The 27,999-nt window shown below is 46.3% G+C and overlaps 1 protein-coding gene across 1 annotated transcript; it reads left to right on the top strand.

The window, feature by feature from the left end:
• The first annotated feature begins 7,459 nt into the window (after nt 1–7,459).
• RAB11B (RAB11B, member RAS oncogene family) lies at nt 7,460–24,736 on the top strand. The gene is made up of 5 exons (XM_035116891.3): nt 7,460–7,759; nt 14,659–14,854; nt 18,002–18,195; nt 19,396–19,476; nt 20,544–24,736. The coding sequence occupies exons 1-5, from the start codon at nt 7,720–7,722 to the stop codon at nt 20,687–20,689; spliced, it is 657 nt and encodes a 218-aa protein (XP_034972782.1). The 5' UTR covers nt 7,460–7,719; the 3' UTR covers nt 20,690–24,736.
• The last annotated feature ends 3,263 nt before the right edge of the window (nt 24,737–27,999 follow it).

Raw genomic sequence — 27,999 nt, forward strand, 5'->3', positions numbered from 1 at the left:
AGTGACACACACACACACACACACCAAAATTCCTTTAAGTTGGGGGTGGGAATTGGGAGTCCAGAAACAGTTTGTTTTAAAAAAACAACAGCTAAAAACGGTACGTCTAGCAGTTATTTTTGGATTCAAGGCAGCGGTGGGAAAACTCCCAAGTTGCACTTCTAACAGAGTTTGTTTGCTAGAGAAGAATACAAAACACGAAGCTGATAAAAAGCAGATAAAGACCCTCTGAGTTGCTGGGAAATGTCATCCTGGCCTCCTCTCTTCTCTCAAAGTCTGCATTGGAATCTCCTCAAAGGAGGAGCACTATTGGGCTTTATGTCTTAGGAGGAAATCACCGGACTTTTCCACTTTGGGGGCTGTGGGCTGCGAATCCAATCACAATTGGCCATTGGCCTATGGAGGTAACGTATAGAATCCTTAAGTGGGTTCCCTATCAGTAGGAGAAAATAACAGAGGCTAACCAGAGAATATTGAGAAGCAAAGCGGCTAGTAAGCCTGATCTTTATTCAAGGAACTGTTGCAACAGGGTCCCCACTCACCACGCGCAGGAGGGAGGAGAACCCCGAACAATGGTGCGCAAGCCCTTATAATAGATGTTTGAAATTGCCCACTGTGGAGCCCAAGAACCGCGCCCCCCCCCCCAAAAGCATTATACATACATCACAGAAGGAGGTGGTCTACAGCAGAAATCCTGCCTGTCAGGAGACCTGATAATGGTCACTGAATGCATTACCTGGGCAGCCTGGCCATTCTTTTGTGATGGTTAATACTTTAGTTCCTGAATCCAGGTCACAGGCTCGCCCTATTCATAACACAAATACGCCCTTAAGACAGGATTTGCAAGTGAAAAGACAATTGGGAAGGCTTTCCCCATTTGCCTCCCCGACTGCAGAGGAATATCTGAGGTCATTGGGGAAGTCAAGGAAGCTCAGTGGGTGACGTCTCTGCCTACCTCACAGGGTTGCTGTGAGGATAAAATATGGGGGGAGACAAAGAACCATGTATGGCACCCCAAGCTCCTAAGAGGAGGGGGGGTGGATCTTTGTTGGCATCTGCCTGTTTCAAGAGACAACGGAGCTAGCCTGGGATGAAGTCCAAACTACTGTGATAGCAGCACCTAAGCGACCTCCCTAGGGCGCAACCCTGCCCAGAAGACAGGACATCTCTGCCTCGCTGATGTGGTCCAAAGGAAAGAGCAAGACATTTGGAACCAGCTTGGCGGCAGGAATTGCCCGAAGGAGGCGTACAAGGCACCATCCAACCATCTCAGGTTGGATTTGTGTAGGCTTTGCTCCTGAGCCTTTTTCTTTTTCTTTATAATTTTTATTGTTTTTCTTTTTTAAAACACAAAATATAACAACCTTTCAAATACAGTGGTACCTCTACTTACGAATGTTTCTACTTACGAACGGAGCTCCGTCCGCCATCTTGGATGCGGTTTAGATAGGATTTTTTCTACTTACGAATTTTTAGATAGGGTTGCTTCGACTTAAGAATTTTTTCTCCCAATGCATTCCTGTGGGATTCGACTTACAAATGTGTGTTCGGAACGCATTAAATTCGTAAGTAGAGGTACCACTGTACATTTGCTCCGCTGAGCTCGTGACTTCCCTCCTTCCCTTCAACTGGTTTTTCAATTTCTAATAAGACAATGAATGGACAGAGGGAGCAGAATGGGAGGAGGAAGTATTTGGAAGATGGAGAGGTGACAGGGTTTAGTGAGCAGGAAGAGTCTGTGGCAGAGAGCAGTTCAGACTTGGAGGCTGAAGCAGAGGCCAGAAAGGAGTGGGGGGGGATCAAGAGGCTGTTGGATAATCCAGGGGGTCAGCCCCTCCTGCTGTGGCCAGCTCCCTTCCCCCTTGATCTCCAAGAATGTGTAGAGAAATGAAAAGAGCAGAACAGAGAGCAGCTGTGCACAGACACCATTTGAGACTGGGGGGGGGGGACCCAGGAGGGAAGGAGAAGTGGGGACCTTCAGTCCTTCCAATCGCTTCATAGGTTCAAGGCCTCCTAGGAACACTTGCTGAGACCAGCGAGGCCTGAGCTCTGCAGTTTGCTTCTTTGAATCATTGGCCTCCAATGATTTGCTGATTTTGTTGCTGATACTCAGAAGCACCACATCTTAGAAGCAGAAGCTGGTTCTATCCACATGCTCAGAAGCACTTTGCCGCTGAATTCTCTCCCTCCCCACTCCCAATAATTTCCGCTTTGTAATAATTATCTGTGTAGGGCTCTGGTGTATGGAAGTGGGCTGGTCTTCAAAAGCTGCAAATCCTGCTTCTAGCTGGAGCTCATAAAGACACAGCTGATAGCCAAACGTTAGTCCTACTCAAAGCACACCCATTGAAATGAATGGACCTGTTGGTCAGGTTCATTAATTTCAATGAGTCTATGCTGAACAGGACTCACATTGAATGCAACCTGCTGCAAATGATGAAGATGATGGTGATGTTATTATTATTTATACCCTGCCCATCTGGCTGGGTTTCCCCAGCCACTCTGGGTGGCTCAGAACAGAATATTAAAAATACGATAAAATATCAAACATTAAAAACTTCCCTAAACAGGGCTGTCTTCAGATATCTTCTAAAAGTCAGGTGGTTGTCCAAAATGACTCCCAGGCTGTGCACCTGGTCCTTCAGCGGCACAGTTGCCCCATTCAGGACCAGGGAATCCCTCACACTCACCCGCCCCCTGGTCTCCCAGAAAAAGTACGTCTGTCTTGTCAGGATTCAACCTCAATCTGTTAGCCGCCATCCATCCTCCAACCACCTCCAGACACTCACACAGGAATGACTTTCTAGTGAGAGAGAGGAAATAGTGTTGTTTTTCTTTGTAAAAGAATTGCTAAAGGAACTCTGCTGTACTGTACGTACAATCTCTGGAAACTGTCAATGAAAAGGTTCTAGAGCTCCTCCTGGTGGCATTGAGAAAGAACATCTCTGTTAAGGGTATCCATTTTGCAAAATACAGTGGTACCTCGGGTTAAGAACTTAATTCGTTCTAGAGGTCCGTTCTTTCTTTCTTTCTTTTTTTGGAGGTCTGTTCTTCACCTGAAACTGTTCTTAACCTGAGATACCACTTTAGCTAATGGGGCCTCCTGCTGCCGCCACGCCGCTGCCGCCGCACGATTTCTGTTCTCATCCTGAAGCAAAGTTCTTAACCTGAGGTACTATTTCTGGGTTAGCGGAATCTGTAACCTGAAGCCTATGTAACCCGAGGTACCACTGTATTGTTGATGTTCAGCTTTAAGACCAGAGGGACTGCAGCCATATACAGTGATATCTTGGTTCTCAAACTTAATCCCTTCCGGAAGTCCGTTCCAAAACCAAAGTGTTCCAAAACCGAGGCACACTTTCCCATAGAAAGTAATGCAAAACAGATTAATCCGTTCCAGACTTTTAAAAACAACTCCTAAAACAGCAATTTAACATGGATTTTACTATCTAAGGAGACCATTGATCCATAAAATGAAAGCAATAAACAATGTACTGCAGTCTCACAATCAATCAGTAGTTGAAATGGTTTCCGCACAGTCACAGAAACAAAAAGAAAAGCTGCAAAGACGCAAAATACAGTCATACCTCAGGATATGTCCGCTTCGGGTTGTGTCTTTTCAGGTTACGGACGTGCCGAACCCAGAAGTCCCGGAATGGGTTACTTCTGGGTTTGGTGTGTCCGTGATCTGTGTGCATGCGCAGAAGCGCCGCATTGTGTCATGCGCGTGAGCAGATGCAGCTCTTCATGTTGCGGCCTTTTCATGTTGTGAACGGGCCGCCGGAACGGATCCCGTTCGCAACATGAGGTACCAATGTAAATAGCAAAAACAGACAGACCTCAGTGTAACACTCAAAACGGAAGCGTGGCACTCAAAACAGAAGTGTGGCACTCAAATCAGAAGCGTAACACTCAAAACAGAAGGGTAACACTCAAAATGGAGCATGTTCCGAAAAATGTTCACAAACCGGAACACTTACTTCCAGGTTTGCAGTGTTTGGGTTCCAAATTGTTTGAGTACCAAGGCATTTGAGAACCAAGGTACCACTGTACAGTATACCATGTATCTTTGCTGCCCTCTTGCAAAATGGTCAGGGCCATTTATAAGCATTGCCAGCTACATAGGCCGTGTGCCCCCTTCTGCTTAGACAGCTGCCTGGCAGTGCACCAATCTGTAGGTTGCAAAGTCCAAAGCTCCAAAGTGCTTTTAAGTGGTGTGTGTGAATTAGCACCACCACTTAGTATCATAACTGCTTATTCCGGGCTTGCAGGCTGTGCTAGAGATTAATCTTGCTGTTATAAGAAAAACTGCTCCCTTTCCCTTATGGGGTATCCCGGAGCCCGTACAGAGTCCCTAAGTCCTTATCGGTAGGAGAAAATAACAGAGGCCAACCAGAGTACAGTATATTGAAAAGCAAAGCAGCTAGTAAGCCTCATCTTTATTAACTGTTGCAACAGGGTCTCCACTCCCCACATGCAGGAGGGAGGAGAACCCTGAACAATGGTGCGCAAACCCTTATACTACTAGACTTTTGATATTGCCCACCCTGTAGCCCAAGACCACCACCCCAAAGCATCATACATACATCACAGAAGATGGCGGTCTACAGCTGAAATCCTGCCTGCCACGATACCTGACAATGGTCACTGATTGCATTACCTGGGCAGCCTGGCCATTCTTTTGTGATGGTTAATACGTGCAGGTCACGGGCTCACGCTATCCATACACAAATACGCCCTTAAGACAAGATTTGCAAAAGCAAAAAGACGATGGGAAAGCTTTCCCCATTTGCCTCCCTTACTGCAGAGGAATATTTGAGGTCATTGGGAGAGTCAAAATGGCTTCAGGATTGCTCTCCCATGCTATTTCAGACACATGGTTCATATAAGATATGTATGCATTTAGATATGTATGCATTCATGAATATTTATTCTATATCTGAGTCTTGAAAATTCTTATAACATTGCTTTGGTCAATTCCCAATGCAGGAAGAGCTGCAACTCAGCTTTGCATGCAGAAAGTCCTGGGTTCAATCGTCAACATCCTGGCGTGGGAGAACTTGTGGATTTGCTGGGCTGTGACTCTCACGATCCCTGGCTATGGCTTATATTCCCCATTCCTGCCCTAGAGGAGTACAGTAGGGATGCGCCAGAGGTGGGGAAATTGTGGGGTCCCTTCCAGCTCTACAATTCTATGCATAAGCAATTGTTAGAATTGGGGAAAAGGACATTTGAAAGGTATCAATTTGAAACCGTACTGGACTGTTTAAGCTTTTGCAAATGTGCTAGCAGTTTTATCGCTGCACCGCTAGCAATAAAAGTGAACAAAAGCTTCCAGCCCTCATTGTTTTCCGGGCGCATATGATGCTCTGGGTAGCAGGCAGTTGGAATCTGGATTTCTGGCAGTTGGATTGTTTCGTTTTAATGTAATGTCTTATATTTCTATGCCGCTTTTCACTCACGTGAGTCGCAATGCGGCTCACATACAACAAATGCCAATAACGTAATAGAACATCACAATAACAGCATAAATTGTATAACACAATGAACAAATCATCCATAAAACGATAGCAGGATCTGTCCTTCAGATTGTGCTCACAATGAACAGGCCCCTTAGCAAACTACAGTTCCCGGGATTCTTGGGGGGGGGGGAGAGACATGTGTGCCGAATGTGCCTATTTTCATACCACCCACACTGTACCCAGATTCAAATCACATAGCTTCTCCCCAAAGAATTCTGGGAACTGTAGTTTGCTAAGGATGGTTGCAGGGCCTGTCCGAAGCAGCTGTCTTGGGTAGCGCAATCCCATGGGGGCGTCAGGCAGCGAAACAATATGTTTGGAATTGTAACTCTGTCAGGGGCAAACTACAATATCCCAGGATTATTATTGGGAAGACATGCGCTTTAAATGCATTGGTGTGGTTGTGGCCTAATGTCCTGTTGTCCAGCACAGAGTCTTCTTGAATTAGCCAATTACATTTCAGTGACTGGTTATGGCTTTTTATTTTATTCCTCACAAAACACATGATCAACCCCTGGGGTATTTTAGGCTGTGATTAAATACCCTTGGTATGGTTTTCATTTTCTGTTTTGCGTCAACCGTTTCTTTCCAAAATGGCATTTTATGGGTATCTTCGTTTTTTAAGTGTTGTTTTTTTTATTATATGCTGTGCATCACCCATATATAGATTTTTTATTTTTATTTTAATGATTCAACTATCATAAAGCATTCTTTTAATGGTTTATTTACTTAAGTGTTTCAAAGTATGCTTTAATCTGCTTTGTTTAGTCAGAAAAGCTGGCAGGAAACACTTGCATGGTGTGGTGCTTGTGGATGGGAACGCAAGGCAATCTCAGGAAATCGTTTGCTAGGCGAGAGCTTGCATAACGAGTCCATGACTGCCATTGATTCCTATGGAGAAATTTCTAATGTGTTCCTGACCTCGGAATTTTGACTCAAAAATGAAAAAACAAAAACAAAACCCAAAACAAAACAAAACAAAACACAACCACCCCAGGAAAAAACCCTCTGAAACCTTGCAACAGGTCCAGCTGTTTAGATATTTGAATCTGCATAGTGTACTGTATAAGCGAAGTTCGGGTACGGATTCCTCATGTTTGGATTAGTGAATTTTCTCGCAATGAGCATTTGGATGGAAGAACCTGCCTGTGTATCTGTGTGTGTACATATAGAATCACAGGATCATAGAGCTGGAAGGGGCCTCCAGAGCCATCTAGTCCATAAAAAGCATATGAGCGTGTGTGTGTAAACACATAAATGGATATAAGTAAAAATTATATATATATATATATATATATATATATATATATATATATATGTATGCTTTATATATATTTATGAATAATATATATATCCATATATATAATAAATACACACACACACACACACAAAATATGTATGACAGTGCCTTTTTCCCCTCAAAAAATTGTTTAGGAGTATTCTCATTTTCATATTGAAATACTGCCCCTCAATGAGGCCAAACTTTAAAAAATCTGTGGGGTGTGTGTATGTATGTGTGTGTGTATATGTATGTGTGTGTATATATATATATATCGAAATATTTTATACACACGTACACATATATCCAAAAAGAAAAAGGCAGAAGCTGTGAGGAAAATCTGGAGGCGCCATTTCCCCTCAGAGGGCCAGCAAAGCCCCTCCCCCCAGGTGTGGTTTGTTTTTTTGAACCCTCATCCCTGAAACCCCGCCAAAAAAACAAAAAACCTCAGAGCGAAACCCCAACCGCCAACCATGACATCCCGCCTCCCTCCCTCTCTCACTGGCCCGCACCCTTCCTTTCCCCCGGCTTTCATTGGCTGCGGCGGTGTGCGAGGGGCGCCGCTGAGGCCCGCCTCCGAAGGCGGGCTGCCTGTCTTGCCTCTTGATAAGCGCAGACGGCTGCCTGTCTCTCTATCTCTCTCCCTCTCTCTTTTTTTTTATTTAGGCTCCTCCCTTTCCTCGCCCGCCTCCCCCGCCCGCCCCTCTCAGAGCGGACCCCGCCCTCCGCCTGCCTCGGTGCCTGTCAGGGGAGAGGGAGTCGGCCCGGCTTTGGCCTGGCCTAGTCCGGCCCCTTCCTCCTCCTCCTCCTCCTCCTCCGCCCGCCTTCCGCGAGCGGGACGGAAACCGGGGAGGAACCCGCCGAGGGCGCGAGGGAGAAGAAGGAGAAGAAGAAGAAGCGAGCGGGAGCGGCGTCGCCATGGGAACCCGCGACGACGAGTACGACTATCTATTCAAAGGTGAGAGGAGCGGGGGAAGGAGTGGATGACGATAGTGCGGGGGGGGGCGCCTGGCAGGGAGTGGGGCGGAGAAGCCCCGCCCCTACCCGGAGGAGGAGGGGCTTGCCCCCGTGTTCGAAGAGGGAGGAGCTTGCCCCGGGTTCCAAAGGGGAGCGGTTAGCCCAGGGTTCAAAGGGGTGGAGTTTGCATCTTCGAAGCAGGGGGAGGGGCTCGGGGGGCTCCGAGGTGTATTGGTGTTTTTTTCCAAGGAGGGAGGGGGCACTTACCAAAGGAAGCTGCTTGGTTGATTGATTTATAAGCCGCCTTCCCGTACCGTTGTTAGCTGTGCCCAAAGCGGATTACAACAAACATCATCTGCTTATCAAAATGCAAAACAGGTGTGGGGGAGGGGCTGTTTACAAGAAGTCCCAAAGGGGGCAGAAATCAACAACTCAGTAAATGTGAAACAAATTCACCATCGCTACCAAAACAACAACAGTGTTCTGTTTTTGGACTACAACTCCCATCATTCCTAGCTAGCAAGACCAGTGGTCAGGGATGATTGGAATTGTAGGCTGAAAGAAACAGCAGGAGACCCAATTTTGGGAAACACTGGTCTAGACTCAAATGCATAGTACATAGCAGGGAAAAGTTGTTGGACTCCAACTCCCAGCAGCTCCTGGGCCCATCCAACTGCCCAGTGGTGATGGGAGTTGCAGTTTATCCCAAATCTGGAGGGCTGAACGACTTCCCACCACCACAGAGAATGGAGTGGGGAACAACCCCAACAGTTGCACCTACTCCTCCCGCCCCCAAGACAGATTGCAACCATGGCCCGGTTCCCATTGGATGGTGTTCAAATTACAAGTTTTTATCTTTCTTAGGGTTGCTCAGTTGAGATTGATGGGCCTAACATGGTGCATTTTCATTGATTGAAATGGATCTGCTCGAGTTTTGTTTTTTTAAAAAAAAGAGTTTTGTGGCACCTTAGGAGGCTGATTAGAGTGCTACCTCGGGTTAAGAACTTAATTCGTTCTGGAGGTTCGTTCTTAACCTGAAACTCTTCTTAACCTGAGATACCACTTTAGCTAATGGGGACTCCTGCTGCCACCGCCCTGCCGCCGCACGATTTCTGTTCTCATCCTGAAGCAAAGTTCATAACCCGAGGTACTATTTCTGGGTTAGTGGAGTCTGTAACCTGAAGCATCTGTAACCCGAGGTACCACTGTAGTAAGAAAAGTTGTGGGAGGAGGGCTGGTCTAGTGTATGAAAGGGCTATTGCGGGAAGGAGGGAATTGTTTGCCTCCCCTTACTTTGAAGGGGAGGGGCACATGTTTGGAATGGTGGTGGAAATCCAGCAGTGCTGGGGCAGGGGGGTTTAGAGGAGGAGGTATGGAGGGGGGGGGCTGGAGGCTGAAGAAAGGCAAGGGAGAGGCCTGGGCAGAGAATATGAGGAGCAGGAGTTGGAACTTGAGAAAGAAATGGGAAGTGAGGGGCTTGGGAGATGGGACTTGGCAGAGACTACCATATGTAGGAGTAGGATGGGGAGATGGAAGTATGAAAAGAAATAGGGAAGAGAGGGCTTGGGATGGTGGCTTTTGAGAAGGGAATAGGGAGAGAGAGGTTGTGCTGACACTTCAGATGGGCTGCAGTCACCCGCTTGCTATAGAAAAATGTGGGGTTGGTTTCTACATCCCAATTCCCCATCAGGTGTCTAAGTGTTCCTGAAGTCCGTGATTGGTCAGAAAAGAATGGATAGAGGCAGGATCCATTGAAAGCAAGGCAGGTCTTTATTTTTCTGTTGCAACAGAGCCCGCACCCCACTACAAGGTGGTGAGGACCCAGAGCAAAGGTGTGCAAGAACCTTTAAAGACACTTGAAATTGCCCAACCCGCTTCACTAAAGACCACCCAAAAAGCATCATTCATATGTCACAGAAAGAGGTGGTCCACAACAGAAATTTGAGTATGGCTTGTCTCCTGTCTGTCAAGATAATGCTTGCTGATTGAATTACCTGGCCAGCCTGGCTATTCCTTTTGAGGTGTTGTTGTTGTTTGTTGTTGTTTAGTCGTTTAGTCGTGTCTGACTTTTCGTGACCCCATGGACCATAGCACGCCAGGCACTCCTGTCTTGCACCGCCTCCCGCAGTTTGGTCAGACTCATGTTGGTAGCTTTGAGAACACTGTCCAACCATCTCATCCTCTGTCGTCCCCTTCTCCTAGTGCCCTCAATCTTTCCCAACATCAGGGTCTTTTCCAGGTAGTCTTCTCTTCTCATGATGTGGCCAAAGTATTGGAGCCTCAGCTTCACGATCTGTCCTTCCAGTGAGCACTCAGGGCTGATTTCCTTCAGAATTGATAGGTTTGATCTTCTTGCAGTCCATGGGACTCTCAAGAGTCTCCTCCAGCACCACAATTCAAACGCATCAATTCTTTGAGGTGGTAGATCCCTTAGTTCTCTAATCCAGGTCACAGGCCTACCCTATTCATGCACAAAATATGCCCTTAAGATAGGATTTGTAAGTGAAAAGAACTACTGTACTGGGAAGGGTTTCTCAAATATATTGCCTTCTGGGGAGGAAATATTTAGAGTCATTAAGAGAGCCAATATGGCTTTTGGGATTGTACTGTGTGCTAAAATACAGTGCAATTTTCTCAGGGAATATTTCTTAAATTCTGACGGGTTTTCTGTGGAATGTGTGTCTTCTGTGTGTGTGTACTTTAAAATATTGTAACACCCTTATAGCATCCTGGAGGATCTGTAAAGCTGTAAAGGTAAAGGTACATCTGACCGTTAGGTCCAGTCACGGACGACTCTGGGGTTGCGCGCTCATGTCGCTCTATATGCCGAGGGAGCCGGTGTTTGTCCGCGAACAGCTTCCATGTCATGTGGCCAGCATGACTAAGCCACTTCTGGTGAACCAGAGCAGCACACGTAAACACCGTTTACCTTCCCGCCGGAGCGGTCCCTATTTATCTACTTGCACTTGATGTGCTTTTGAACTCCTAGGTGGGCAGGAGCTGGGACCGAACAATGGGAGCTCAGCCCCATCACGGGGATTTGAACCGCCGACCTTCCGATCGGCAAGCCCTAGGCTCTGTGGTTTAGACCACAGCGCCACCTGCATCCCTGTGTAAAGCTGTAGGAGGTTTTTTTGTTGTTGTTTTGGGAAGTGGAAGGAAGGCTTGGAAATTGGGGACTGTAAACTGAAGGAGGGGGCTGAAAGGACCATTGAAACTGCACATGTGTGTTGAAATGGGTAGGGTTTTGATGTGGATTTCTCTGTTGTTTTCCCTGTTTATTTTACGCCTTTGTGTTCTGCGGGACCCCAAGGTAGTTTCCAGCAATAAGTGTTGTGGTTGGAGATGCGCTTGTTGCATATGCATATCCACACCTTTCTAGGGAGCATGGGAGTCTGGGGTAGGGGGGTGACTGAAAGCAAGAAGGCCTGAGGGGATGCGTTAGCAACTGGCAGGGTGCTGGCAACTGGTGGGGCTGGGTCTTACAGAGAAGAAAAGTGGGGTGGGAGTGAGGAGCAGGTGGTGGTCGGTGGGCTGGATTTGCAGTGCAGCTTTAAGGCTTATGGACAAGCTAAACAAGAAGAGAAGGGGCTTAGTGATGTTGTGGTATTTAGAGCTAAAAGGCGCATCAGCGTGTGTTCAGGGCTGGGGGTGCTCTAGTGGAAGATGCAGATGCTATTGCCCAAACAGATTTAGGTCTTGAGGCAGTGCAGTGTGGTATTGGCAGATGGATGGGCTGGGGCGGATTGGTTCACTGAGAGGGAAAGAAAGAATCAGCATAAACATGATAGAGAGTGTTTAGGGACTGGTTTGTGTGGTGTACTGGGTGGCTTTAAATATTTTCACTTTATCCTAATGGCTCAGGGGAGGTTATCACTGAACAACATGGAGAGTTTCCAGTCCTGCAGATCTAAATTCAGTCTAGATCACTCACCAACTCTCTTAGTTTAACCAAAGAGACTAACTCCGTCTTCTGTAATTGATTCATATTTTCCTAGTCCTCTCTATTGCAGTGTCCGCACACCCACCTCAGGTGCAGTTGTTGCATATAGACATTTTTGTTTTGCTCCGGGTGTCTCCTTTGGGCTCTGTCTGGATCAATATCCGGCAACTTGTGTTGGAATTGCAAAAGCAACACTTGTGTGCTGTTTACAGTAGTGTTTAGCTGTGTATCAGATGCCTCTGTTTTTTAGTTCAGCCGTCCTAAAAAAAAATAATGATCTGGCAGTAGAGAACTGGGGTCAGTGAATGGGTGATTGGGAGGGAAGAGAAAGAGCAGCAGGATCGAGCTGGCAGCCCTGGGCAACAGAGATTGTCCAATCAGCAGTTTAGCAGTAATTGGTGTCATTAACCTGAGAGCAACTGACATCTGTGACCTAAGAATCAATCAGTTTTGGGATGTTTGGCGGTTGCCATGAAAGTGGTACATAAGCTGCGGAAAGGTTACGGAACGGTGATGCAGTCCGGTCCCAACAATGCCATGTTTGTTGCTTGCTCCTTAGAGTTTTGGTGTGCTTTTTAAAAAGCCGAAGAGTCACTGCAAAACCCAGTTACTTCTTCGGGGAGGAAAAAAATCTCTGCGATGCAGTTCCTGCAGTTAGCATTAAACCTAGGTTTCTAAACCCTATCAAACATGTTTGCCAAGTCATTCTTGCCTGTAAAATGAGTGTAATGGTGGCCAATAGCAAAGTAAAAAAAGGTAAAGCAGTTCATAGAGTAAGTGATGTATCTGCATATAATTAGGTTGCTGACATAAAGTTACACACACCTGTGCTTCTTGGAAGTAAACAAACCTTCCACAGGTAAGAATTGCTGGGCTGTGGCTAGAAGGCAATGTTCTAGTCTGATTTCCTTAGCCAAAGGCAGGGTCTTTCAAATAATGCCTTATGGATTAACCCCACCACATACAGAGTCTCTGTGCATATTACTGTGGACCAAGGTGTTTGTACAAGTTAGATCAAGGTGTAATAGATCAAAGGGTAAGGTGAGAGTAGAACCAAAGTCTGGGGCCTTCGTAAATATACTACTTGCCAGTCCTGCTGGTAAATTCCCCAATCCAAATATTATATCAGGGTTTCCTTTGTTTTCCTTGCCCACACACTAGTTTCCGGTGGTGGTGGGAGGGGCAAACTTTTGATATGAGGGGCTATTTTAGACGAGCAGCTCACCGCATGAAAGAGAGGTGTAATGAAGGAATAACGGCTTATTATGTTGCATCTCAAGCCCTTTGTTGCACAATCTCCCCATTCTATTCCATATCGCTATCCAGCCAGAGCCAATTTGAATGTAAAGGCCTTGCTTGCTTCTGAAAGGCACCTCGTGTGCTCATAAGAACAGTCCTACTTTGTCAGATCAAAGGTCCATCTAGTTCAGCAGTTCTCTTCTTGCAGTTGTTACCGTATATGCCTCCCCTGGGAAGTCCACAAACGGGGCATGAGGGCAATCACCTTCTCCTGCTTTTGCTGAAATTCAGAGGCATGTCACTTTTGATCCTGGGGGGGATTGTGCACCCATCTGGGCAAGCATAGAGTCTCCACCCCTCCCCCTCCACAGATTTGTCTGATCCCCTTGTGGGATCTTGTGGAAGCCAGTTCAGAGTTTAACCATGTGACTTTTGTGAATCTCTTCTTCATTAGGTTGGGTTGTTTTTATGAGAGGGAGACAAACCTCTGCCTATCCACTTTCTCCACACACACTGCATAATTTTGTGCACCTCTCTCATATCCCCCTCCCCTTCATCTGTTTTTAAATGGAAACAAAGACCAAAAGACCAACTCCTGTGACTCAGCCTTTTGGTTGACCTTTTTGCACAATTGTCCCTCTCCCGGCATCCTCCTGCTTGTTGGCCCTGTTGATTCTGATGTGGGAGGAACAATGCCCATGTACAAAGGAAGACTTCTCTTTGAATGGTTTGAACCAGTTTTGCCAAGTGAATTCATGGTGCACTGTTGTGTGACCTCCCTCCCTCCAACCTGCCCCCTTGGCTGCCCTGATGCATTCAATGCCTGATGAGGAGCTGTGCTTAACTTCAGGGAGTATTGGAGGAAGCCGATCAGTAGCTTCACCTACAGGTGTCCAGCAAGAGCATCTTTGAGGGCCCAGGCTGGGCTTTGGGAGATAGGGAGGAAAGGGGCTGCTGCAGCAGCTTTTCCAGGAAACACTTGGAAGAAACCAAAGCAGGAAATGGTGGGGATGGATGTTGGTTTGGGCAGTGTGAGGAGAAGTGTGATGCAAATGGCTGGAAGAGAGGTACTCAGCAGTAGAAATGATAGGAACAGGAACTGAGTGGCCCCTGCGAGAAGCTGAAAGTTTTGGGGGCAGCTCTTGGCTCTGGGGTTGTCATTAGTCTGCACCATGCGTCACTCCAGACTGCCCTGTGAGGTCACATCCAGGTTCTGCTGAGAAGCCCTGGCTCGGTTGTGGGTTGCTGGCCACATACAGGGCTGTTTGTAGGGGAACAGTTAAGGCTAGAAGCGCCAGCTTGCGAGGGCGATGTTACACGAGTGAGCATCGCACCTTGCTCCCTGAGCTGGGCACAAGCTTCCTGGGCTTTGGGAAGGAGGCGCCAAGGGAACATTTAGGGAACTAGCTGGGTCCCCCCCAGTCCACTGACCACATACCACTGGTTTTGTAGTGCTTTTGGGGGGGTTACTCAAGGGAACACAGTACCAGCACCTTTCCCCCCCCCATGTTAAAAGTGTGGCATTTACTGTAACAACTTCATGGTGAGTACTGGCACCGTGGGGGGGGGAGCACTGGCCGTTTACTGTGGGGAGAGAGCACCATTCTCTGCAATACTTTGCCTTGCCTACCATCACCCTGCCCTGTGTTTATAAATGCCAGCATGACGAATGAATGCTGACAGCACTGTATTGTCTTTTCTCTTTCTTCCCTCCCCAGTTGTGCTGATTGGAGACTCCGGGGTGGGGAAGAGCAATCTCCTATCCCGCTTCACACGCAATGAGTTCAACCTGGAGAGCAAAAGCACTATCGGTGTGGAGTTTGCTACCAGAAGCATCCAGGTGGATGGCAAGACGATAAAGGCACAGATCTGGGACACGGCCGGCCAGGAGCGATATCGTGCTATCACCTCCGCGTAAGCCTCAAAAGCTGCTCTGATTCATGGATTGATTATTTGATATATTTTAAAAATACAGTGGTACATTGGTTCTCAAGCGTCTTGGTACTCAAACAACTCAAACCCAAACATTGCAAACCTGGAAGCAAGTGTTCCGGTTTGAGAACTTTTTTTCGGAAGCTGAACGTGCTCCGTTTTGAGTGTTATGCTTCTGATTTGAATGTTACTCTTCAGATTTGAGTGCCACACTTCAGTTTTGAGTTTTACACTGGCAATTTGAGTGTTACACTTCTGTTTGAGTGCCACACTTCTGTTTTGAGTGTTACACTGTGGTCTGTCTGTTTTTGCTATTTATTTTGCGCTTTTGTGGCTTTTTTGTTTCGTTTTTGTGACTGACAGCTACTGATTGGTTATGTGACTGCAGTACATTGTTTATTGCTTTCATTTTATGGATCAATGGTCTTGTTAGATAGTAAAATTCATGTTAAATTGCTGTTTTAGGGGTTTTTAAAAGTCTGGAATGTATTAATTTGTTTTGCATTACTTTCTATGGGAAAGCACGTCTTGGTTTTGGAATGCTTTGGTTTTGGAATGGACTTCTGGAACGGATTAAGTTTGAGAACCAAGGTACCACTGTATCTCTAAGTGGTGTACAAAAAACTGAAGCAGCAACAGACAACTTAAACAAAACATTACAAAAAAACCCACACAGTTACATGTAAAAATGTTACATTGATGTAAAGTTACTAATATCTATAAATCAATACAGTCATACTTCGGGTTACAGACGCTTCACGTTGCGTCTTTTCGGGTTGCGCACCGCATGAACACGGAAGTACCCGAACGGGTTACTTCTGGGTTTCGGCGCATGCTCAGAAGCACAAAATTGCGCTTTGCGCAGAAGTACCGAATCACGACCCGCACATGTGCAGACGCGGTGCTGCAGGTTGTGAACGCTGCGGGTTGCAAATGTGCCTCCCTCACGGATCATGTTCGCAACCTGAGTGTCCACTGTATCAGTCCATTTTCCTCATGACACACCCTCCCTCTCAGCCTCCGGGTTCTCGCCCAGGGTCCAGGCAAACTCTCACCCACAAAAGATTTGTAACAAAAAGAGTTCCCAGAAAGAGCGAACATCACCTTAGTCTCTCTCTTTAGACTTGTTTTTTATGGACAGGCCCAAGGCACTTCCTCAGGCTGCCCGCAGCTGTGTCCCATTCAGCTGCCCTCTCCACACACAGTACAGCAGGTTTGTTGAGTTTCCCAGGGGGTTCTAAGGATGAGACGAGGGGCCCTTTCCACTCACAGCGATTGATTTCTAGAGGGTTATCAAGTGTCTTCTGAGACTGTTGCAAAGCGTGCTGGACTCCGTAGACCTCTGTCTTATTCAGCCCATTGCTTATGCAAGAGCATGTGCTTGGGATCACTGAATGCAAATTAGCCAACTCTCACATCCTGGCTATGCAATCTTCTTCTGAAATTTGATTTCTTAAAAGTGACTTGCTGGCAGTCTGGGTTTGTGAGTGTGTGTGTTGAGGGGGCAAACAGCAAATTGGCTCATTCCAGGATAAAGGAATTCAGGCTGAGGTGGCGGAAGATTGTGAATTGTGTCATAGGCCTGAATTGAGTCAGTGCTCAGATAGGCTTCTCTCCTGGACCAGGTCCTCGCAGTGAGCTTCTGATTCAGCTTGCCTGACCTAATATCCCCCCTATCCTTTGTTCATTTGAGTGGCAGAGAAACCTAAACCTGCCCTCTCAGACTCCTTCACATTTGCTCATGAATTTTTCAGAGAAGCTAATGTTTGTTTCAACATCCCATGACACGGGAAGCTGCTATATACAGAGTCTGACCACCGGTCCATTAGTTCAATATTGTATACACTGATTGGCAGTTGTTCTGTGCAGGGTTTTAGAGAGAAGGGCCCCAGGCATAGGCAAACTCGGCCCTCCAAATGTTTTGGGACTACAACTCCCATCTTCCCTGATCACTGGTCCTGTTAACTAGGGATGACAGGATTTGTAGTCCCAAAACACCTGGAGGGCCGGGTTTGCCTATGCATGGAGAAGGCTTTCACAGCCCTCCTCAGAGATGCCTCTGGGGGATTGAACCGGGGATCTCCTGCAGAGCATGCAATGAAGCCCTTGCCTGGTAGCTCTTGGCAACAAATAATTGCATGCAGGAAAGTGAGTGAGCCAACAGAGAGGACGTGCCTGTCTCTCCTGTACCTAGCACTGACATTAAATGGGGTACGGGGGAGAAGCCCCTTCATCTGCCCCCAGCATAGAAATGCAGGGGGATCTCCATCCCTCCTTCTCCACCCCAACAGGCTCCTAGGAATTTTCACAGGCTAAAAGCTTTTTTTTGTGCCCTCCCATAGCTTGAGTAGCAGCTGAGATCATTATGCAGACATAGGTGGCATAGATAGGGTTGCTGCGCAGAGCTCCTGGAAAGAGCACTGACTTTAATATCCTTTCACTTCAACCTTAAATGCATGATCTTGGAGGTAATCGGGGAAGGGGGTGCTTTTGTGAAGTTTGTGTGTGCAAGATGTAGGGTTTTTTAAAAAAACAAAACAGAAAGGTGCAAATAAACAACTGCTCAATTGCTGCTTTAAAAAAATCCATTAAGCAGTTGAATAAACATGAAGTATCATAATAAATTTACTTAATTTAATACCCAGTGTTAGTTTCTTTTAAAAGCAAAATTTGTTTGCTTACTTGCGTGAGTTGCTGTTCTGATGCCCTTTATCCTCCTCACAGGGGTCCAGCAGCAAAGTGTTAATTATTCTGAACTTTACACTGTCCTTTGTACACAGGATGGAAGATAAACCTGGCTTATACTTGCATAATTTTGGTGATCTGTAACTTAACGGGCTGAGTTCTGCAAACATATGTGGGCCTGTTGCAAATCCTGAAAATCTTGCCATTCATTTTTGTTTGCATGGGCAGCTTGTGTCTAGTTATCCTCTAGTCTGGTGGAACTCTGCCTGATCCGTCTCCTATGTGACTGCCCTTCAGATAAGACCACTATCGTGCCCCTGTCTTCAATTTCCCCATATAAACATAATCCGCTTTTCCATCCAGTTTGTCAGTGTCTTTCAGCAACCTCTGTGTCCAGAGACTCTTCTGCAGGCTGAGTAACACCTGTCTAAATAACTTTTTCAGCTATTACCGTGGTGCCGTTGGAGCACTCCTGGTTTACGACATCGCAAAACACTTGACATACGAGAACGTGGAGCGTTGGCTGAAGGAGCTCCGGGATCATGCAGATAACAACATCGTCATCATGCTGGTGGGCAACAAGAGCGATCTGCGTCACCTGAGGGCTGTGCCTACAGACGAGGCCCGCGCTTTTGCAGGTTGGGTTGTTACAAACTCTGGATGTTGATGCTCTTTAGCTGCCTGGCTCTTGTGGCAGCATTGGCTATGCTCCCTTTTAAGTGCCGAGGGAGTTTGCAAATTGGCCACCTGGAAGAGGAAGAAAAACGATGGCACACAAGTTTTTCTGTGGCATAAAGCTTCTGAGAGGTTGTGATTTTATGAAGCAGCAGTGGTGTGTGTGCTTAGTGCAATGAAGTCAGGTCCTTGACTGAAAGAAGGCCCCCAATGTGTTGGACAACAAAGAATCTCGGGTTAAGTGGTTTTTGAAAAGGCTTAGGTAGAGGCAGTGGTGACCATCACAAAAATATTTAATATATAGTTCTTTTTTTAAAAAAATTGCTCAAAGTACATACATTACTTTGGTTACTCTTATAAGAGGCTGTGGGACTCACTGGTTGTAGTATTGGACTTGGTTCAAGGAGACTTGGGCTTTAATGTCTGATCAGCTGTAAAATTCAAATGTGAAATTGGAGTGAGAGTAAACTGACTCACTCTTAATTCACCTCCTAATTTTGATGTGAGGATGAAATTGTATGTGTCTGAGTATGGGGTGGGGAATGCACAAGGGGACACCAAACTCGGAGGAAGGACAACTTAAAACTAGGAATTTTATTTAGTAATAAAGGTAAGCCAGTATTCATCCCCATTTTACAAATTTGGGGATGCAGACAACTGACGCTGGGAAATGAGGTTGCTGAAGGTTTCAAATTAGATCATGACTGGTACTTCTGATTCATAACGTGACACTAAAATATCTGCCTTATTTATGCTAGTTTGCAAATCTGAATTGTTTTCAATATGCACAGCCAAGATTGGCTACTGGGTGCATTACTGAACTGAGGTTAATCTAAAACAAAAGTCGAAGCTTCCGAACTTTTCACTGTGCTGGAATAGGAGATAGGGACCGGCGTAACTGTTCATAGAATTGTAGGATGGGAAGGGACCCCAAGGGTCATTAGCCCAACCCTTTGCAATGCAGGAATCATAGCCTCATAATGTGATTAGGCATGCTAACTAAGCCAACATTTCTCCTAGTCTCCAGAATTCCGTTATCTAATCTGCTTTTGAATTCTTTAAGGGGTGGGAAGAAAAAGAGATTTCTTCCTGTTGCTTGACTCTGAGGAGAGTGCCATCTGTGCATGAAAATAACTGCAGTGATTTCCTCCCCTGCCTTGCAGAAAAAAACAACCTGTCATTCATTGAAACTTCAGCACTCGACTCAACAAATGTAGAAGAAGCCTTCAAGAACATCCTTACTGGTAAGGATTTCCGTTTAGATTATCTTTCCTGATGTGTAAAGTGCATATGGGGCAATGGAAAGGAAACACAGGTCTGGATTTGATCTGTGGTCACTACACAGGTGCCAACCCCCTGTGGTCCTGGGTGCCCGAGCACCCACAAAATTCCCAGTGAAGGCACCAGGCACCCACAAATTTCAGTGCCAGGACTATACACACCGCATGGCACCCACGGCCCCGGGCATTATTGGGTTGTTATTGTTTTTATTTTGATCATGTATTTTATGTTTTTTCTATCGCGATTTTATGGTGTGAACTGCCCTAAAATCTGTGGGTATAGGGCAAGTATACAAATTTAATAATGATGATGATGATGATCATACCACCAGTCTTGCTACTGCAAGTGGAGCAGGGCTAGGGTACCCGTGTGCCCCCCCCCAGGTGCATGTGACTTGGGGCATTCCCTGGAACATGTGAGAATTGCAAAGGTAAGTGGGTCTCAACCTGGTCCGTGACTGACTGGGTGACTGCTTAAAACCCCACATATATGCCACCTTGGGAGGACAGTGGACTACAAATATAAGAAAATGCATAATAAATACAACCATGTGTGCCCTGTGTTACATGTGCTGGCTTACTTGGTGTGGGTCCACAGTCAAGAAAAAGGGAGAAAAGTGGCTTCCACTATGCAAGGGCACACAGTATACAGATTGAATGCCTTTGGCTCTCATCATTTCCTCAGGCTGCTCAGTGCAGAGGGCTGTAGGCAAGACATGCGTTTGGTTATGGACTAAACATAGAAAGTTTTCAAGGTGTGTTCCGTGGAATTCTCTTGCTCCTTAGTAATGGCAAGGAAGCTTGACAGGATCACGGCCCTGCAATGCGCAGCAGCTGGGAATGGCAGTGGGTTGGCAGGGCAAAAGTCCAGGCCACTGAGCCGAGGTTTTGTGTTTTGGGTGACTGGTTTGCAGACATGTAGGACCCAAACGGCTCTTCTTTGGACTCATTGCTGTGGGGAGTGGCTTCTTCCCCCCCATGGGACACATGTGCTTGTTTCTGAGCCCCCCTCTCTGGTCTCCTTTTCCTAGAGATCTACCGCATTGTGTCGCAGAAGCAGATTGCAGACCGGTCCGCCCACGACGAGTCTCCCGGCAACAATGTGGTGGACATCAGTGTGCCCCCCACCACCGACGGACAGAAATCCAACAAACTCCAGTGTTGCCAGAACCTGTGACCTCCCTGGGGCTGCCACCTGCCCCTCCCTTGGCCTGTGCTTCAGAGGGAAAACTCCTGTGCACCTTCTCCTCACAGCAGCTCCATTCAGTGACTCTCTCTCTCTCTCTCTCTCTCTCTCTCTCTCTCTCTCTCTCTCTCTCACTCTCTCACTCTCTCACTCTCTCACTCTCTCACTCTCTCACTCTCTCACTCTCACTCTCACACTCTCACTGCCCTGCCCCTTCCACCTTAGAGGATTCCTCTTAGGGCTTACATTCCCCTTCCTCCAAATCCTTTCTAATGTGATTTTTTTTGGGGGTTTTAAATAAGAAGCATATAGCAGACAGGTGGGTTTGTGTGTGGGAAAGAGAGACAGAACATCTACCGGTGGTCAGTTGCCCCGGGACACTTGTTAAACTTCTTTTTGTTTGGTTTTTGTGTGCATGTGTGAGAGCGGGAAGGATGCAGAGGTTGTTGTTGTTCTAATAGAAGAAATAGCTGCACTTGGGGAGCACAGGAGGAGTGTTGCTCTTTGTTTCCTCTCAGGCCATTCTCCAGGCACAAGAGAAATTCTAAACTAAGAAAACACACACTTTGGGCTTGTCGGAAATGGTGGCAGTGGTCTTATCCTTTTTGCGTGAACACGCTGTAAGTCCGTTGAAGATAACCTTTCCCCCGTTGCTTGTTCTTTGTCCTTTCCCTTACTGTTTTAATGCTGAGTTGGCCTGGCTGTAGTTTTCACTGCTTTCTACCCTGGGAAGTCTCTTCTTCTCAATACCTATATATATATAATTTCCAATTCGGTTTGGGAACAATGAAGTATGTCTGTGCGCTGCATTTCCCCCCCCCCCAAAAAAGCTGCAGGCTATATGAAGTGGCTTCTAATAGTGATTTATTTCTGGCTTTATGTTAATCAGTCTAATGTACAACGAAGTGCCAGCCTAATGGCTTTATTAGAGCCTTTTTTTGTGATCTGTAGAAATCACACATCTTCACTTGTACCTGGAATCCTTCTTTCTCAACTGTATCTGAGATTCTATCTCTGCATGCTTTGTGCTCTCTCTCTTTCTCTTTCTCTTCCTCTCTCTCCCAATCCCCACCCGAGCTTTCTCTTCTCCTGATTCCCTGCTCCTTCCGCTCCATGCACAAAAAAAACACACCCTGGTGTGAGTGTGAAGCAATATTTTTCATGCTATGTACATAACTCGCACTGTTAAGGTTATTTGAATGGTTAGTTGTAGACAACCAGATACTTGATAACGCCTCCTTTTTGTAATACTTGAGCATAACCATAGCATCTTGGGGTTTTTTTTTTTTTTTTGGTTATCTCCCGGTGGTTCACTTGCTTTCAGTTCTGACCTCCTTGCACTGCAGACCCCCACCCCCACCCCGCCCCAAATGCTTCTGCCACCTCCCTTCTCTCGTCCTGCTCCCTTGAGGTTTGAAGGTTTCTGTTTTTCTAAACGATTACACTCCACTGGCAGGGCTAAACACCAGCCAAACTTTAAAAAGTTAGCTGGAAAAGCATTTCTCTCCCTGAAACCATCCTGTGCTAGCTTGAGAGGGCTTCATTGGCTGTTGCTTTCCTCACCTTTCGACTGTTCTTGTGCTGTTGGGGTTTTGGGGGTTTCTGAAGCAAGGGCAAATGTTGCATTGAAGGGTGGGGCCCACCAGATAGCTTTGGCAGGCGGAAGAGAGATTATGCTTATTGGCCGTCTTTCAGCAACCATGCAGTGATTGTGAAATATCCTGGATCCTGCCCGGTCCAATAGGTGGAGATGGGTGTTGCCTGCCATTGCTACGGCTTTCCCAATCGGGTTAAAAGCGTTTTAGCACCCAATCTTTAACCCCTTGCATAGATTATCACATGGAACAAGGGTTTTCAGTTGGTTGACCAAGTTAAAGACAACAGCTCTGTCTAGTGGGGAGCTTTTAAACCTTTCATCCACTCGAGAGCACCCCTTCGTGCCCGTGTGAGGGGGAACAAAACTGCTGGCTTGCTGCTGGCTGAGCTCAGACAAAGAGGCGGTCTCTCCCTGGGATTTGTGACCAGTCTTGAGAATGTAACTGCTGAGTCGCAATGTATGAGAGAAACGAAGAGGGCATTCTTGGAAGAGCCCTTATTGCTTCTTTTCGTTTTCTGTGGGTGCAGAATCTTAAAACGATCAAGAGTAGATTCTGGAAGGTGGTTCACTGCTGGATCCAGCCTGTTGGCTATATAGTTTTCCATCCCAGGTGTCAATAATGCTGATCATGGACTGGGGATTGTGTGGCCCGTTGCTTTTGATAAAACTAGTGTGGATCTGAGTTGCTCTGGCCTTCGAGGTCATTTCTATGGAGATGTCTCCTGGGGCAGGCTTCCCCTGCTGCATGAGATGCGTCCAGCTTGCAAAAAAAAGGGGGGGGAGGCTAAGGGCCCTTGCTATTGTCTCAGCACTTCCTCCCTATGTTTCCATCATGAGGTGAGGGATTTGCCCTCGGTGCAAACACAGACGATATTGTGCAGCTTCGGAAGCTACACTGTCACAGATGAGGGAAATTGGCGTTTCTGGTTAAATGTACAATAACCTCACGCCCACCCACGCCTTAAGAGAACAGGCATCCGCAGTGGCTTTTGATAGGACTTCCCAGGTTAAAAATCAAGAGTTACAGTTTAGCCTCTCCCAAAACATGGGTGAGGTGGCCCCCTGATTTCTTGAGAGTTCCTCAAGAATGAAGAGAGAGTTATTCTGTGTGGGATTAAAGTGTTCACATTTATTAGGCACTGAGCTCCAGTTCAAACTGAACTTTGAGCCAGCTTTGGGTTTTGCCTGGAGGGCTTCTTTCCACGTTGGGGAAAAGATCGCAACTGACCCACGCAGGTCATTTGACTGATGGGCTTTCGGAGAGCATCACACTGTGGAGGAACGATTCCAGGATGCTCTAAAGCCAACTGCTTGCCCTCCACTTGTTGCTGAACTGCAGCTCCCTGTCAGCCCCGACGAGCATGGCTCGTCGTACGAGTTGTAGCTCAGCAACATCTGCATGGCCAAAGCTTTCCCACACCTGCTGTAATAGAAGCTATGGGCACCCCTTCATTTTTTAGGGATCTAGAATTGCATTACGTAGTGTTGGGAGAGAAGGGAAGAGGGTGGAAGGAGAACAAGCCAAGCTGCTTGCCAGCGCTTCATGCTCAATTATTTTTAAAAATGACAATTCGGTTGCAGCATGTCTCACTTCCGTGAGCAGCAGGCGGCTTTGAGGACCTCCACTTCTCAATGCACCTCTCTGTCTTCACTTGGGACACTCCCTGCCACAGACACTTTCTTGAGAGACAACCTGCCAACTCTCTGCAGCCTATTGTACTGTCGCTATCATTGGTGGTGGAGCCTCGAGGCCTAGGGAAGTGAAAGCTGATTGAGTGGCCTTCTCCCTCCGTACAGATGACAGAGGCTATAGTCAAACAGTTAAGCAGCCAAGCTGTGTGGAAGGATTGTTTCCCTATTTCTGCATTGTGCTGCTTTCAAAGCTCGCTTGAAGTGGGAGAAAGAGTCTCTCTACACTCTCCTCTCCCTGCTCCTTTTTTCTCTTGTGCGGAGCAATCCTTTCTACTCCAGCATGTCATGGTTTCTCTGAGGGACTAGGGCCAACTGAACTATTAGTGGTGCTCGGCAGCAGGAAACCAAGCCCGTTTGAGATATATGCCAAGGCTCGTAGGGTGGTAAGCAAGACCTCTCTGACAATACTCTTTGGGATGGGGGGAGCACCGTAAAGAGGCCAGTGCAAGTGTATTTTGCTTAGGGAATACAACAAGGGGCACCACCAAAAGTCTTGGAATAGGTGGCAGGATACTGGCAAGAATTCTAGAAAGGTTTCTGAAGCTTGCTTTCACAAGTAAACCCTTTAGATGGCTTTGGGCTATACTCTTTGCTTGGGAGGGGGGGAGGAAACGGGTGAGGTTCCTTTCATTTGCTTCCTGGTGACTCTTCTGTTTAAAAAGTGCAATTCCCTTTGTAAATACTCATTTGATTTATTTCTTGTGCATGGTTATTATGTATTGTGGATATATAAAGATTGCCAAACCAAATGATGCATCTGGGTTTGTTTTGTTTGTTTGTTAACACTGAATCGGAGTCTGGCACAGAGTTAAAAGGAACAGAATTCGGCTTCCTGGAAATCTTGTCTTGCTTTTCTTTTTTGGGAAAAAAAAAAGCAAGATTCTAGTCCTCATGGCAAGGAAGATACTTTTGAAAGTATGTGCATACAGTCTGGTGAGAAGCCATAGTGGCAGCTGGATAAGTCTTTCAGTGTCTGGAAAGGACGTAAGCTAGAGATCTACACAAATTTTCTAAAACCTGGTGCTTGTGGAATAACATTACCTTTCCCCTCTGTCCCCCGCCCTTGCCACAATGCTGTGTTTATGATTCTCAACTGCATAACAGCCCTTTTTGTTGCATACCCATTCCCTTGCTGTGAACATAGCCTCGATTCTGGCTTTTGATGCGGCTCTTTGAGCTTTCTGAGCTCTGTTGACACACTCCCTTAGAGTTACCAGTTACAAGTCTCTGGTGAAAGAATTCTGCTGCATTTACAACAGGACTTTTAGTGCGTGGTGCAATGCGAACTCTCTGCCGCTGTGCTGAAAACTTAAAGAGAGCCCTTTACCAAGTACCTATGCTCATGGTTAATAAAATTAGTCCGTTTCCCCAAGCAATCTTTGCAAAGCATCTTCACATTTAAAAAACCCCACAAAAGCCTGAGCCTGGCATCAGCTGTTCTGCTATGTTTAAAAGTCTCCTAATTTGGATATTTCCCAGGATCTATGTACGGTACCTTGGGATCTTTTTAAGCCCCATTGAACACAGTGGAATGTAGTGTGATCCTATATGTTTATTTGGAAGCATGATTACGGATGGGGCAATAAAGAAATAACAAATAAATTGAATGAGTGGGCACCTTATTATTTCAGTTATTTTTTACTTGTCCCATAAAGGGAATCGTACAGGTGGCTAAAAGGGGTTGGCGGCTAAACGACCAAATCTTGTAGAACTTTCTGTAAGTCTGCTGTCACACGCTGAACCGAATGAGTTACCGTGGGATGTCGTAAACATCAATAGTATACAGGTAATTCGTGACTTAAGCGTGTTCAACGTGTACATTTAGCTTTACGCGTTTGGCAAAATAAATGAATAAATAGACGGGGTGGAAAGGGGCTGGGCATCCAGGGGGAAAACCAAAATCTTCGGCAATCCCACCCATCACGTTCCACGGCCCGGGCCCCCTTAATCGTTAGGGCAAGCTGGCTCACTTGGCCCCACCACCGACTTCACCTTATGTATCTCCCCCACTCGCAAGCAGGCAGAGACTCTGCCTGCGTATAACCTGCTGCTTCTGCTCCTCTCACTTCAGTCCTCTCCTGGTCCTGGGAGACAGTGGGGCAGGAGGAGGAGATGTGGAAAGCCCTTTGCTCTCCACCAGCCTGAACTATCTACGCCTCTTCTGCACCTATTCCTTACTCTCCAGTCCTGCAGCTTCTCGTGCCTCTGACTATCCTCTCCCAGCTGTTACCAGCTTTCCCAGATCACGGATCCCTTCTTCCAAGTCAGCCTCCGACCCCGTTTCTCCTGCTGCCAGGGTGGATTTGATTTAAATCAAATCGATTTAAATCATGATTTAAATCACAAGTCAGTAAGACTTGATTTAAATCATTTCCTTTTACAGAAAGACTCATTCTTGCTGGTATAATCTTAATATTTACAACCAAAGGAAGGTTGCATTTTTGGAATAAAAAAATTTATGAGTAGTCTTTAGTTATATCAAAAATTATTGATTTGCTTACACTATTAGAAATACAAAGACAGATAATTATGAACTTACTGTGAGGTTTAATAAGTTAACTGTTTATGTTTGGACAACTTTTCTGCTGTACTTTATTGGAAGGAGAAAAATAATCATTTCCTTAATTTAAACTATTTGACTAAAGAAATAACATCATAGCATATTAACTGATGTGGTTAAACGTTTTTCGTTTGTGTTTTTTTTTTAAAAAAAACTTAGACTGAGTTTTAGCATACATGAAAAACTTAAAACAAATCCTTATTTCCTGTTGAAAAGCCTTTGGACTATAATGTAACTTAAACAGAAAACTATCTTTAGAAAGATTTTTCCTCCAAAAGCATTTTATTTTAAAAATCTGATTTAATTTTTTTTAAAATCCCGATTTTTTTTATTTAAAAAATCATTGATTTTTATCCACCATGCCTGGTGCCCACTCCTCAGTGTCCAGCCTGCCCCCGCCAGGAAATGGGACCGCAGACCTCCCGCCCTCTATTGACTCCATGTTGCAATGAGTCCAGGGTGGATTGCCACCTCCATGGTTTGGGTCAGCTCTCCCCCCTCAAAGCCTGACATTCTGGTTACACGTTTATTGGGCATATTTAAAAATCCCATCAATTTAAAAACAGCACACAACAATGTCTTCTGCGGAGTGGAATAGTTGGAAAGGGGTGTGGCAATCGGCTGACTTCGCTGTAAGCTGTAAGTTTTATCTGCTATTTATTCAGAGCAGTGTTCCCCAAACGTGGGTCTCCAGTTGTTTTTGGACTACAACTCACATCATCCTTAGCTTGCAGGACCAGTGCTCAGAGATGATGGGAACTGTAGTCCAAAAACAGCTGGAGGCCCATTTTGGGGAACCATGATTTTGAGCAGGTGGCGCTGTGGGTTTAACCACAGAGACTAGGGCAGGGGTCGGCAAACTTTTTCAGCAGGGGGCCGGTCCACTGTCCCTCAGACCTTGTGGGGGGGCCGGACTATAGCTTGAATTTTTTTTTTTGAACGAATTCCTATGCCCCACAAATAACCCAGAGATGCATTTTAAATAAAAGGACACATTCTACTCATGTAAAAACACCAGACAGGCCCCACAAATAACCCAGAGATGCATTTTACATAAAAGGACACATTCTACTCATGTAAAAACATGCTGATTCTCAGACCATTCGAAGGCCGGATTTAGAAGGCGATTGGGCTGCATCCGGCCCCCGGGCCTTAGTTTGGGGACCCTGGCATAGGGCTTGCCGATCAGAAGGTTGGCGGTTCGAATCCCTGGGGACGGGGTGAGCTCCCATTGTTCGGACCCTGCTCCTGCCAACCTAGCAGTTCAAAAGCATGTCAAAGTGCAAGTAGATAAATATGTACCGCTCCGCCGGGAAGGTAAACGGCGTTTGTGTGCATTGCTCTGGTTCGCCAGAAGCGGTTTAGTTATGCTGGCCACATGCTGTACGCCGGCTCCCTCAGCCAGTAAAGCGAGATGAGCGCCACAACCCCAGAGTCGTCCGCGACTGGACC

The sequence above is a fragment of the Zootoca vivipara genome, chromosome 6, assembly GCF_965207765.1.
Source record: "Zootoca vivipara chromosome 6, rZooViv2.hap1.1, whole genome shotgun sequence".
NCBI lineage: Eukaryota > Metazoa > Chordata > Lepidosauria > Squamata > Lacertidae > Zootoca > Zootoca vivipara.